A 13,994-nucleotide genomic window follows, 5' to 3' on the forward strand; every position below is an offset into this window, starting at 1 on the left:
TGGTACGCATTGAGCGTGATGGGTGTTAGCCAGATCCATCGTATCTCCTATCTTTTATTAATCAAACTCCCGTTATTATCACAGTTTTATGGGATTATCTGGAATCCTGGATGGTGTTTATTTGTAAATTCCCAAGAATTCACAGGGTGTTTCGGTAATTCAAACATCTCTCTTCTTTAATTGCACCTTATATATATACATACTAGTGGTGCTGAGGATTGTTACAGTTGAAGCACTTTAAAGCCACCATACAAAGGCAAAAACTGATATAATTTCTTTACTCTTTTTTTTTTAAAGTATTTTTTCTTCAGATTTTGGATTCCCTTTTGGTTCATAGAAAAACAAGGTATGTATATTGATCTTAACATTGTTGATTCCATGAAACTGTTTTTTTTTCTTTGCATTTTTCTCATCAACCAAACAAGACTCAGTTTCATGGTTCTTTGGATCACATTTTATCTAGATTAACATTTTTTATTTTAATTTTTTGAAGAAACTAATGTTTGGGGTTATGTCCATGCAGTTTGTTTCATGGAGAAAGGTAGTCATTCAAGTTCAACCACTTTGGCAAGAACCAAATCGGACCAACTGGTGGAGACACTGGCGGCGGCTTTCAAGTCAGCTCGACAAAGCGATCAGCAGACACCACCGGGGACCTCCGAAAGCGGAGGGACACTGTCGAGGAAGTCAAGCAAGAGGGTGATGATGGGTGCATCGCCGAGGCGGAGCAGCGGTGAGAATAATAACACCTACATTAGGAAGTCGAGGAGTGCTCAAATGAAGCTGGACTTGGAGGAACTGAGCAGCGGAGCAGCTCTCAGCCGCGCCTCTAGTGCTAGTTTGGGGTTGTCTTTTTCGTTTACTGGCTTCACCGTGCCGCCGGATGAGATCGCCGATTCTAAACCCTTTAGCGACGACGACATACGTAAGTTTTTCATAACTGTGCTTTTTTCATGCAAAAGCTACTGCTTTGAATACCTTAACAAGTTTAGGGTTTTAATTTTTTAATTTTTTAAAATGAAAATTGTACGTGATTTGAATCAAATGTAAGTAAATAAATATTTAAAATTAATGAAAAAAAAACAATTAAGAAATGCCCCAAAACAAATAAAATTAATATATAATAAAATAATATTTTGACTTCCAAAAATAATATAAATTTTATAAAATTTTACCTCACAAAAATCTTTGTAGTCATAGAGATATAGATAGAAGAGAGCAATGATTATCAGGGTGTGTCCAAGAAAATGATTGGTTTTTGTTACAGTAGAAAAGTTCGGCCAAATTATAGGTCACCAACTTTTTTTCAAGCCACTTGAATTTTTATCATTAATAATGATAGTTTATTTCAAAAATAATATTATTATGATATTTTACTTAAGAATAAAAATAAATAAATATTATTATTTGATTTTCCAGCAATGTATAAACCAAAATATAAATATTGTATAACAATATATATATATAAATCTTTTTAAAAGAGTCATGATCATTCGACTTCAACCATACATTTTCTTAATTATACAGATGAAAAAGAGTAACTAAAAGAATTGATGTATTTGTCTTTTTTTTTTTCATCAACAATCACAGCTCAAAAGATTTTTTTTTATAATTAATTTCAAACATGCCAGTTCTCATTGTGTGTGTTTTGTGGGTTAAAACATTAATATAAAAGTATATTTTCTACAGGGTCTAAAATTTAAGATTTAGGATTTAAAATTTATAATCTAGAGTTTTAGGTATAAGGTCTAGGATTCAAAGTGGTATAGGGTAGAGTTCAGGTTAAAAAAAAAAATGTTAAAATCATGTGTCAACGGTACGGAAAAAAAATTTGAAATGACATTAAACAATTGGTAAGGAATATAAGATGATGTGATTTGATGTGATTTTTCTGTTTCATACAATCATTTCCCAAAACTCTCAATTTTCTTAAAATATGTAATAAGTTTTCGTACTTTTCATAAATTTGTATTTAGTCCCTGTTTTTTTATTTTTAAGAATTTAGTCATTCTACGTTATAGATTTCAAAATTCAAATTCAATTGTTGATAATTTTTTAAAAAAATTGTTGGTGTGACATTTTAAAAAAAAAACTTGATTGGTAGAATGTAATTAAAAGAATGACGTTATAATAAATCTGAATTTAACAAAATAATCTTAACAGTAATAATAGTTGGACTTGAATTTTGAAATCTGAAAAGTAGAGAAATTAAATTCCTAAAAATAAAAGTAGAAAAATTAAATTTCAAATTTATAAAAAATTTAAAAACTTATAAAATATTTTAATTTTTTTAAATGAATTATTATCTTATACATACTGAAAGACTTGGCAATTAAGTGAACTAGGATGATAGCATTTATTTTTAGATAAAATTGGAAACAGTGAAGAATAGGAATAAAATAAAGTACAGGAAGAATGTGCACCAGACCCTTACATCCCAAACCTAAAAATCAATTATTAACAAACTTGAAAGTAACTCTAAAACAAGATCATAAATCAAAGAATTCAAGGCTTAATTTGAGTCACATCAAACTCCTCATCAATGGGGGACATTCATAACCTAAGGTTGAGATATTCATTGTGGATGCCATTACATTAACCATCTGATGGAACAAATGGACCCCATGTCTTTGAAATATTGCTTCTTTGATGGCAATTTCTGCCTACTTAATTCATATTCTTAAACATTTTAAGCTTCCAATGAATTAGCGTGCTACATTATGGTAAACATTTCCAAGGAAAAATTCCAAAATGTCATATCATTAAATTGGTCACTCTTAGAGAAATAATACCCATGAATTGATAGTTTTGGACTAAAATGAACAAGTTGCTTGACTGATGAAGTGTGACCAGAAAAAAAGAAGTATATTTTGTATTGAAGAAAAATGGTTACTACTTTTATTCCAGACCCTTTGTTCTTTAATATTCACTTTCTCTGTTTTACCCTTACTGCAAAAATCTTCTTCTAGTATGAGCAGAGTTTCTGATAATAATGGTAAGAACATATTTTTGTTTGTTATTTTTCGTGCCTCAATCTGCTTTCTCATTCATGTTATAAATAATAAAGTGAAACAAAAAATGATGTCATGTTTTTTTTTTAATCTTATGGATATAGATACAGTTAAAACAATTAGTAGTTAAAATATTCATTTGCAGCTGAAGATGTTGAAGCTAGAACCTGTAAGATGAAATTTCAGACAGAACCCACTTTGCCAATATATCTTAAGGTAAACAACTAATGAATTATGTTGTGTTTTGTTCTTTGGTTCATCATCATCATTTAGTTATATCTGCAAACAACAATCTTCAGGTCTTGAAAAGCAAAATAAATAAATAAAGTGTGTGCTTGTTAATGGTGCATGGATTAATTTTGGGTACCATATGTATTTGGACAGGCAAGAGATGGAGAATTGTGTAAAGATCAACGAACATGGCTAACATTGTCAGGTTCTGTCTTGTACGGAGTTTAGTCTCATCTTTGCATGGACAAGACTCTCCCCCCTTCTTTCCAACAAATGAAACCAAACATATATTTTATAAAGACATGAAAGTTAGGGGTTTAGAAAGTCATGTTTATTTACTATGTCTTTAGCTCATTTGGCCAAATGAGGACATGTAAAGTTACAAGCACAAAGGAAAGAAGAGTATGAATTTATGTTTAAATTTCTTTTGATGGGGAAAAAGTGTAATAATGTTTTAGTGAACTTAGGGGGGAATGATTATGATATGCTGAATCAAGGTTTTGTTTCATGTCTTGTAAGTGCAGTTCACAGATGTGACTTATAAAGTGATTATTAAAGGGATGACAAGTTGTGAAGAGAGGGATATATTGAATGGGATCACTGGTGCTGTTAATCCTGGTGAAGTTCTTGCACTTATGGGACCTTCTGGAAGTGGGAAGACCACTCTTCTTAATCTGCTTGGCGGTCGGTTAATTCAATCCACCGGCGGTGGTTCGATTACGTATAATGATCAACCTTATTCCAAGTTCCTTAAAAGCAGGTAACAGACAACAATCTCAAACTTAGGAGTCACGAATACTGCTAAACTAGAGAGGCCTAACATTAATCATACAGGATAGGATTTGTGACTCAAGACGACGTCTTGTTTCCGCACCTTACCGTGAAAGAAACGTTGATGTATGCCGCACGGTTACGACTTCCGAAAGTATTAACGAGACAACAGAAGGAAAAACGAGCCGTCGATGTGATTTATGAATTAGGCTTGGAGAGGTAAAACTCGAATTCTGTTTTCATGTCAACTTAGCTTGTTATTGAAGTAATATGATATGCAGATGTCAAGACACTATGATCGGTGGATCGTTCGTTCGAGGAGTGTCGGGTGGGGAAAGGAAAAGAGTTTGTATTGGTAATGAAATCATAATCAATCCTTCCCTTTTGTTTCTTGATGAACCAACCTCTGGTTTGGATTCAACAACTGCTTTAAGAACTATTCAAACATTGCAAGACATTGCTGAGGTTGGGAAGACAGTCATAACAACAATCCATCAACCATCGAGTCGATTGTTCCACAAATTCGACAAATTGATTCTTCTTGGAAAAGGCAGTTTACTCTACTTTGGGAAAGCATCAGAAGCTATTGTTTATTTCTCGTCCATCGGGTGTTCGCCTCTAATTGCAATGAACCCTGCAGAGTTTCTACTTGACCTTGCAAATGGGAACTTGACGGATATTTCTGTACCATCAGAGCTTGAGGACAAAGTTCAAATGGAGAATTCGGAAACTGAAACCGGAAATGGGAAGCCTCCACCGGCAGTTGTACACGAGGTAATGTTCGATTTTGACTTATCTTTTTACAGTACAAGAGGAGCTCTATGACTCAAATATAAAATCACAGGTAAATAGACTGCATTTTTGTAGCGTATGTAAATACACTAACGTACTAATCTGCCTAATATATATATTTATATATATATATTCATTCACTTGAAAGCAGTATCTAGTGGAGGCTTATGAATCAAGAGTTGCAGATACTGAAAAGAAGAAACTTATGGCTCCTCTTCCATTAGACGACGAACTGAAATCAAAAGTGTCATCTTCGAAGCGACAATGGGGTGCGAGTTGGTGGCAACAATATTGTATCTTGTTCTGTAGAGGGATCAAAGAACGAAAGCATGATTACTTTAGTTGGTTAAGGATCACACAAGTTCTTTCAACAGCAATCATCTTGGGATTACTATGGTGGCAATCAGATAGTAAAACGATTCGAGGCCGTCAAGATCAGGCAGGGTTGTTGTTCTTCATTGCTGTTTTCTGGGGTTTCTTTCCTGTTTTCACTGCAATCTTTACATTTCCACAAGAAAGAGCAATGCTAGGCAAAGAGCGAGCCGCCGATATGTATCGATTGAGTGCGTATTTTTTAGCTAGAACTACAAGTGACCTACCACTTGATCTGATATTACCGGTACTATTCCTTCTAGTAGTTTATTTCATGGCAGAACTAAGACTAAGTGCTAGTCATTTCTTCCTCAGTATGCTTACAGTTTTCCTCTGCATCGTTGCGGCCCAGGTACGTCCATTTGCAACCGAATGAAACCATAACATATCATTTAAACTTCAAGGGATGACATTGGGTGGCTTTTGCAGGGTCTTGGACTAGCCATTGGTGCTACACTAATGGACTTAAAGAGAGCTACTACTTTAGCTTCAGTAACTGTGATGACCTTCATGTTGGCTGGTGGATATTTTGTTAAGGTATAAGCTACTTTCGGATCAAACAGAACAATACCATCGATTAGCCGCCTGCCTATACTTATATTATGTTCAATGTTGCAGAAAGTACCAGTGTTCATATCATGGATCAGATACATGTCCTTCAATTATCACACATACAAGCTTCTTCTCAAGGTACAATACCAAGACATTATGCCAACAGTAAATGGGATTAAAACAGACAGTGGGTTGAAGGAAGTGGGGGCATTGGTTGCAATGATTTTCGGGTATCGGTTCTTGGCTTACCTTTCATTGCGTAAAATGCAACTTCATTGTGAAGCTTAAAAGATAATAGTAATAGTGTAATACTACCAACATTTCCAAGAATGAAAAAGAAAAAGAAGCTTGAGATTGCCATTATTTTGAGGGTAATTCTGTAAAAATAGAAATTCCTGAGGATCAGGAATCAACAAAATGGGGTTCAACTCCATTTTTTTTCCCTTAAGAAATTGACAATGATGTGTCGTATGTGATGAATTTAACCATGCGCATGGTGGATAATTAGTAATCTGAAGTTAGTGGATCCTTTGGCATATGATGTTGATTTTTTACCATAAAAGAAATTAAATTTGTATTATGAGTCAGATTACATTTTACTCTATTTAAAATATGGATAAATTAGTTTTTGTACATTAGATTAGAGAGCCAATTTGTCTTTTCTGTTAAAAATTCATCAATTCGTATTGTTAAAAACTTGTGTGGTTAATAGAATAACAAAAAAGTGATGTCATGTGTACCTCGTACATCGGATAAGTTTTTAATAATAGAAATGAAAGTAATTTTTAATAAAATGACCAATTTACTCTTTAATCTAACGTAGCATTTGGACTATTTTTTAAGTAAATAAAGTAAAATATAATCTAACTCTTAATACAAGAAGCTCCAGGATACTTTTACCGACAATCATATTTAAGGTAGAGCCTTTCGATATTACTAATGCTAAAGATCTCCACTTGGGTTATATTTGTTCATCACCTGCAATAAAGTAGATTTTTATTGAAAGAAAATAACCTTTCGTCAAAATATTTAGGAATAAATATCAAAATTATATATAAAGTTCGCTTTAATGTGTAATGTCATACATGAACTTTGATTTTATGTAATTTTATATATGAAATTTTAATTTGATTCAATTTTCACAAATCACTAACAACGTTATCGAATTAGCACCATTTGACGTTGATATATATATTAATCCAATACAAAAATAAATGTATGTTAAAATCAAAGTTTTATTTATACATATGGACCACAATTCAAGTTTCATACATATAATTGTATTAAATCAAAGTTCATACATCAAATTATACATTAGACCGAAGTTCATGTATAAGTTAAATATTTATCCCATTATTTTTTGAATTGCTAGTTAAAATATTGTGAAATTATAATATCATGAAGCTTTTTAAGTGAACTTTCAAACCTAATGGTCTTTAAATTTTTTTAAAAAATATTTCAATTGCTATACATCACTCAACGTGATTCGTGATAACATGGGAAGGCACTTGAGAGATTTTCGTGGATGGTCTTTTGCGTACCTCTCGACATACAACACTTGGTATATTCTCTATCTAAGCACCCGGATAGTCCTCTATTGCCCAACTAATAACTAGGTGACCATCCAACCATCCGAGCACCTCATCCTTAAATATTTAAAGAGTGAGCTTTAAATGTTAAATTTCTAAAAAAATTGATTATTTTTTATGTTTTTTATTTTATTTGTCATATATTTTTAGATTTTATTTTATTTATTTTTTTAAACTTAAATATTTAAAAAGTGAGCTTTAAATGTTAAATTTTAACTTACTTTTTATATATATATATATATATATATTAATTTTTTTAATTTTTAATATCTCTTAAAATATTAAAAAAATTCTGTTTTTTTTTCTAAATTTTAAGATTTTTTAAAATTTTTGTAAGAATAATTAAAAATGAATCAATGTGCCATCCCCTTATTTTTCCTTGTGCTGCCTCTATACTTGTCAACGTCAACAAATTCTTCAAAAAAAACTATGTTAGTATAGGGACCACTCTGTGTAACGGATGCCAGCCTTAGAGATTAATATGATCCAAAAAAAAGTTTAGGGGCCAATGTGAAAAAAGTTGTTAAAATTTAGGGGCCAATCTATATATTAAGCCATAAAAAAATTAACAGTGTTAATCATAGGGACCGATTTGTGAAATGGATGCTAACTTTAGGGACTAATATGATCCAAGAAAAAAGTTTAGGAGCTAATTTTAAAAATGTTACGCCAATCTATATATTAAGCCTTTAAACATTTGTCCCTTAAAAAAATTTTCAACCTTTCCGATCATATCCTATCCACTTCCTGTGCCTTTCCTTTTCATTCTTGTTCTTTTATTTTGATATTTTCTCTTAAATCATATTGATATTTTGTTAAAAAGGTTAGAAATTGATTTTATTTTAAATAATTTATCTCTTTTTTTAAATAAAAGTGAGATATACAAATTATTATATTTATTTTTTATAATATATTTACAAAAAAGAATATTAATAAGATTAAATTTAATAAAAAATAATTAAAAAATAAAATAATTTTATCAAACAACATAATTAAATTCAATACTTAATTTTATTAATATACCAAATAATTTTTTATATAATTTTAGTACTGAAAATTCAACACTTAATTTTTTACATTATCAAACAACACCTTTATCTTCAAATCACTTCTAATTATATAAGATTTCACATTTGTTGATGGGAGAATGCACCATCGATGCATAAATAAAATAAAAATAAATACTAACTAAAATAAAAAATAAGGTAGGACATATAAATAAATACTAATAACTTTATTTAAAGATAATTAAATAATAATTAATTGTAAGTAAATATTTAAAGTCCTAAATTTTAACTCCTGTCTCCTGAAAATCTAAACTCGAGACCATAAATCTTAAAACCAAGACTCAATTTTAAATCAGATAACCTAAACCCTAAACTTGAGAGTTGTTAGTATTTATTTATCATATTTATAATCAATTATCTTTAAATAAAATTATTAGTATTTATTTATAAGTACTCTATTATTTTTATTTTATTTAATGATGAGACACCGTATTATTTTTCAGTGATGGTGCATAAGGCTCATGCACCAACGATGCGTTAAATATTATTCCTTTATTTATCGATATTGTTGTGTTTTGTATCTTTTTATATTTATCATTCTAATTATTTATGTTAGCAATGAAGTACATGTGGACTTTCATGCGAGCTATCACAATAACATTGTTGATTTAATTTTATATACTAAATGTTGATTTAATTTAATTGTTACAAATCACTAAAACAGTTTTATTGAATCAAAATTAGAGTTTCATGTATATAATTACACCAAATCAAAATTAATGTGTCAAATTACATATTCGACCAAAGTTTATATATAGTTTTGATATTTATCCCTTTGATATATGAAGTTAATCTTAAAATATTATATTTATATTTATTTAAAAAATAAAAAAAACTAGATTATGAAACACTCAAGATAAATAATTTATGTAATAATATAATAACTAAATATGGTTTTGGTTGAAATAGTTAAATTTTAATATTAAAAAAGATAAACTACATCCTAGGTCACTAAACTATTAGTAAATTTACGTTTTGGTCACTTAATTTTAAAAAATTACAAAATCCATGTTGTATATGTATTACCTTCATTGTTCATATCGCTTCTACTAATCGAAAGATCTCATTTCTCTTCTCTTTTGCAATTAAAAAATTTTCATGAAACAACTTTAAACGTCACAAATCTGCGAATCAAAATTTAAACATTTTTTCTTCGATCTCCGAAATTGATCATCAAATCGACTTGGATCTAAGTTATATTCTTTTACTTGTTGATGGGTACTGATCCATCAAATCGGTCGTTGAATCATCGATTGGAGCTCGTTAGTCAGACTTTTTTGTAAAAGAAACTTAACAACCTAGTAACTTAAATAAAAAACATTTGAATAGTTTAACAACCATTTTATAACTTTTTGAAGTTGATTGATCAAAACATAAACTTATTAATAATTTAATGACCTTAGGTTAAGGGTGAGCAAAACTCAATTGGATTTGAAAAAATAGAATTTTGAGTTAAACAAATCAAGTTATTTGAGTTATTCGAATTATTCGAGTCAAATCGAATAACTCGCTTCGAGTTTGAGTTCGAGTCAAGTTGAATTTCAAAATTCAAATAACTTGAATAATTTGAATAATTCGAATAATAGATTAGTATAAATATCTTTTTGGTCCTTGTCAAATTTGAAAATAAGCAATTTGGTCACTCTCTTGATAAATATTACAAAAAAATTCAAAATTTACATTTTATAAATTTCTTTTAGAAATTTTAAAAAATTCTAAAATATATATAAAAAAGTTAAAAATTTACATTTTATCTAAAATAATAATTTTAGGACCTAATTAATGATTCAAGTTTATCAATACTCAAAAGTATCTTATTTTATTATTATTTTGCTTTAAAAAAATTTCAAATGTATATGATTTCAAATTTATGGGCTTTAATATGAAATTAGTTATTAGAATTTTATTTCACTCGACTCGGTTCGAAATTTTTTTTAAATTAAGTTAAGATGATAAAATAAAACTCATGAACTCAAAATTTTTTCACTTGATTTGATTTAACGCTCATACTTTAAGTATAATTATAATATTTTAAAGTTCAAATCCCATATTAAAACAAAATTGCCCAAAAATAATATATAAATATAATATATATAGATATTATATGTGTGAAAATAAAAAATAAAAAATAAAAAATAAAAAAATGGATAAAATGGAAAAAGAAAAAGAAAACTCAAAGTCGATATGTACCAATTGGAGGCGGAAATATTTTTGAAAAAAACTCATCGATACGCTGTACTCATTGGCCACACGTCGCTTATAAGTTGAACGCACGTATTCCAATTTTGGAGTAACGTTATTTCGAAGCAATTCTTTCAAAAAAAGAAAAAAGAAAAAAAAAAGCAGTTACTATCATATCTTATCCAATCCACTTGCTTTGCCTTTCTCCTTCTTTTCCCTCAATCTTAAATAGCCCAACAAAGAAGAAGGAGATCTAAGATCAAATCCCACATAGAAAAGGGAAAAAAAGTTTCAAATCAAATGGGGCTGAGGATCGTCTACGGGGTGGTGTTCCTCTCCTTCTCCTGCGCTTGCTTCAAGCTTCTTCATCTCTTCCTTCACCCTGTCTTCTTCTTCACTTCTTGATTCCTTTTCGTCTTCTTCCTTTTTTAAAAAAAAATCTATTATGTATTATTTGTTGTACTTTCTTTCTTGTTTAATATGATTGAAGTTTTTACGAAACTGATCTGATCCATTGATGATTGAGATTTTAGATTTGATTTTTTAATTATATTAAATTAATTAAAGAAAGAAATGAGTTATATTGATTTTTTTTTTTAAATTTCTATTTCGCTTATGAAATTGAAGAAATTGGCGGTTAATCTATTAAGCTATTATCGTCTTTTTTTAACATTCAATATGTTGCTTTTTTGATAAATGATTGTGAAACCAACATTAGTATTTTCTCTTCTACATTTCCTTCACCTTCTCTGTGTTATTTATTTATAATGATATATATATATTCTTACATGGAGCGGGGATTATTCAGAGAATTAATTGGAGATTAATGTTAATTTTAATATAATTTTTAATCTATTTTTATTTATATTATATTAAATCTTGAATTCAGCCACCATCATCTCAGTAGTTATATTACTGAAATAATTTTTTTTTACTTACAAATCAACAAATATTAATACTACATCTTTCCAGTCCTACCAAATACTTATTTAAAAAATAGAGAATTTTAATAAAAATATAAGTTTAAAAAATTGACTTGATTAAAAAAATAGGCCTAAGGGTTTTCTACTTGAGCTTAGTTCGATTTGAATTAACAAAAAGATAAATTTTTTTATTTTTTTTCACTGTATTGTTGCAACTTTATTATTATATTATTACTATTTTATTATTATTATTTATATTTTTTAACTGTTAATTTTATTATTATTTTGACAATATTTGTTTGTTAAGTTACGCTTATGCTAGGTTATTTAAATATACATATTTTTTAATTTATTTTTAATTTGGTGGGAAACATTTATTTTCAATTTGGATAGACCAAGCCGGACTCTGATTTTAGTATTTTTATCTAAGTTGAGTTTGTACAAAATTTTAGACCCATTTTTCAGGTCAGATCTAACAAACGGATCTAAAACTTTGACAAGGCCTAAACTTGACCCGACTCTGGCCATGAACATGTCTAATTAATACCAAAATATTTTTATTTTTAATAAATATATTTATTATATAATTTTTTATCGATATTTTAGATTTGTAATAAATTTAGTAATACTTTATAATATAATTTTATATATTATTATCTAAGCCCTTAATTGAGTTGGTATCACAAGTCAATCATCGAGCATTAATTCAATTAAGACAATTATGAAAAATATTCTTTTGTATAAAGGGATTTTAACTTATGTTAAATGGTTAGAAAAATATTAAACTTATCATTTAACTAAAGTTTTATTTTAATATATACATTTTATTACATTCATCAATTGTATATTAATAATATTGTTGATTGAGTCGTCATTATAAGTTAACTTGATTTCAACTCAAGATTAATAACATCACCATGATATAATTATGTGTCTAATATCGCACATATTTTGTATGTTGTTATTAATTAGTTTCAAAATATATGCATTTCATTTATTTATTTTATGATATTTTTAAATATATTGTTATATTTTAAATATGCAATTTTCATAGATAGAGTTTATAAAATTTTAGTAAATTGTTGGTGATATTTTAAATTATATATATATATATATGATGTATGGTTTGAGTGAATTAAAAAAATTAATTGAATTTTAATTCATTTATGATACATTTTAATAATAGAACAAATTCATTGAACCAAACTAGTTTCATTAAATTATGATTTGCGGTATGCAGTTGAAGTCGGTGGTATAATTTATAAGGAAGTACTCAAAATTTTTAAATATTTGTTCCAGTTAATTAATTAATTTAAGAATAATATTTAATCATAATAATGAAATTATTGTTTGTAACGGAATACTTATGAACATATTTATATGACAGCCCACAACACCATTAATCATCTAAATTAGAGATTTTGGTTGAATTAAGAAATTAAAAACGTCCCTTTTGGTTCTGTATTTTGGTTATAAATATTAGAATTTACCCTTTTTTTAAAACATTTTATTTCTGTTCCACTGTTGCAAGAAAGACAGCACCAAACCGTAACTGAAACTGGTCACAGCAAACATATAAATCCAACACAATTCCACCATTTTTTTTAATAATTTGATTAATATGTCTAGCCCTATAATCCGAATGAACCAAACCACCGAACCATGGAGGAAATCACGGCTGCCAAGCCGTTCCCTTTCTTCCTCTAACATCGTCGACTGCGGCGGCTGTGTCAGCAACAACAATAGCAGAAGGAGCCGGTCAATGGACAGTGCCAGTTTCGGGGAGATTTGTGGGGGTGCCACAGCTGAGTGTGCGGCTATTTGTTGCTGTGTCCCTTTCGGGATAGCCAACTTTCTAGTTTTGACAATGTACAAGATCCCTGCAGGGTTATGCCGCCGTGCTATTCGTCAGAGGCAGCGGCGTAAGTTGGTGAAAAAAGGGTTGATTCAGCCGTGGGACCACCGTGGATGTGAGGGTCTCCATATTCACCCAGTGGAGGAAATTTTCCCAGTTGTGAATGGTTCTGAAGAAACTGAAAAGGCTGTGAATGAACTGGAAAAAGAAATGTGGCAAAGGTTTTATGGCACCGGGTTTTGGAGAAGTCCTTCTCAGAGGGAAGGTGATTCACCTAGAATGAAATAACTGTTAAAAAAAGAAGAAATATTTGGACTAAATATTGTTTTAAATTGGGATTTTATTAAGTATGGGGAATCAATTAAGAAATTGATTTTGATGTCATAAAAACATGGTTCTATTTTAACCTGTAATGAATGATGATGGTTAAGAAGTGGACTATGACATTGGGGACCCCTTTGCTTTTGGATTAGCTTCATTAGGCAAATGACAACTGCGCCACCCAAATGTTTGGGGCCATCCACCCTTGTTGGAGTTCCGTTTCAAACATAAACACTTGATGGAAAACAAGGTTTTTAATATCATCTAATCGATTTAAAAAAAAAAATACTTTTGAAACTTGCGAGAAAAAAGTGCGGTTAAAAATTGTA

At 29.4% G+C, this 13,994-nt stretch overlaps 2 protein-coding genes across 8 annotated transcripts; both read left to right on the forward strand.

Moving 5' to 3' along the window:
• The first annotated feature begins 206 nt into the window (after positions 1 to 206).
• Positions 207 to 6,265, forward strand: LOC107925504 (ABC transporter G family member 22). 7 transcript variants are annotated; one of them, XM_016856217.2, is made up of 10 exons: positions 207 to 346; positions 524 to 925; positions 3,157 to 3,227; positions 3,767 to 4,002; positions 4,077 to 4,232; positions 4,295 to 4,563; positions 4,654 to 4,787; positions 4,957 to 5,529; positions 5,607 to 5,714; positions 5,796 to 6,265. In XM_016856217.2, the coding sequence occupies exons 2-10, from the start codon at positions 532 to 534 to the stop codon at positions 6,015 to 6,017; spliced, it is 2,163 nt and encodes a 720-aa protein (XP_016711706.2). In that variant the 5' UTR covers positions 207 to 346; positions 524 to 531; the 3' UTR covers positions 6,018 to 6,265. The 7 variants fall into 7 exon arrangements, with proteins under 7 accessions (XP_016711706.2, XP_040970389.1, XP_016711708.2 ...); XM_041114455.1 differs by having other exon boundaries at positions 4,295 to 4,368; positions 4,468 to 4,787; XM_016856219.2 differs by having other exon boundaries at positions 4,295 to 4,368.
• A 4,338-nt stretch (positions 6,266 to 10,603) lies between these two features.
• LOC107925564 (uncharacterized) lies at positions 10,604 to 13,994 on the forward strand. Its single transcript, XM_016856283.2, has one exon. It carries the CDS (start codon positions 13,111 to 13,113, stop codon positions 13,630 to 13,632), a length of 522 nt encoding a protein of 173 aa, XP_016711772.1. The 5' UTR covers positions 10,604 to 13,110; the 3' UTR covers positions 13,633 to 13,994.

The sequence above is a fragment of the Gossypium hirsutum genome, chromosome A01 (assembly GCF_007990345.1).
Source record: "Gossypium hirsutum isolate 1008001.06 chromosome A01, Gossypium_hirsutum_v2.1, whole genome shotgun sequence".
Classification (NCBI taxonomy): Eukaryota; Viridiplantae; Streptophyta; class Magnoliopsida; order Malvales; family Malvaceae; genus Gossypium; species Gossypium hirsutum.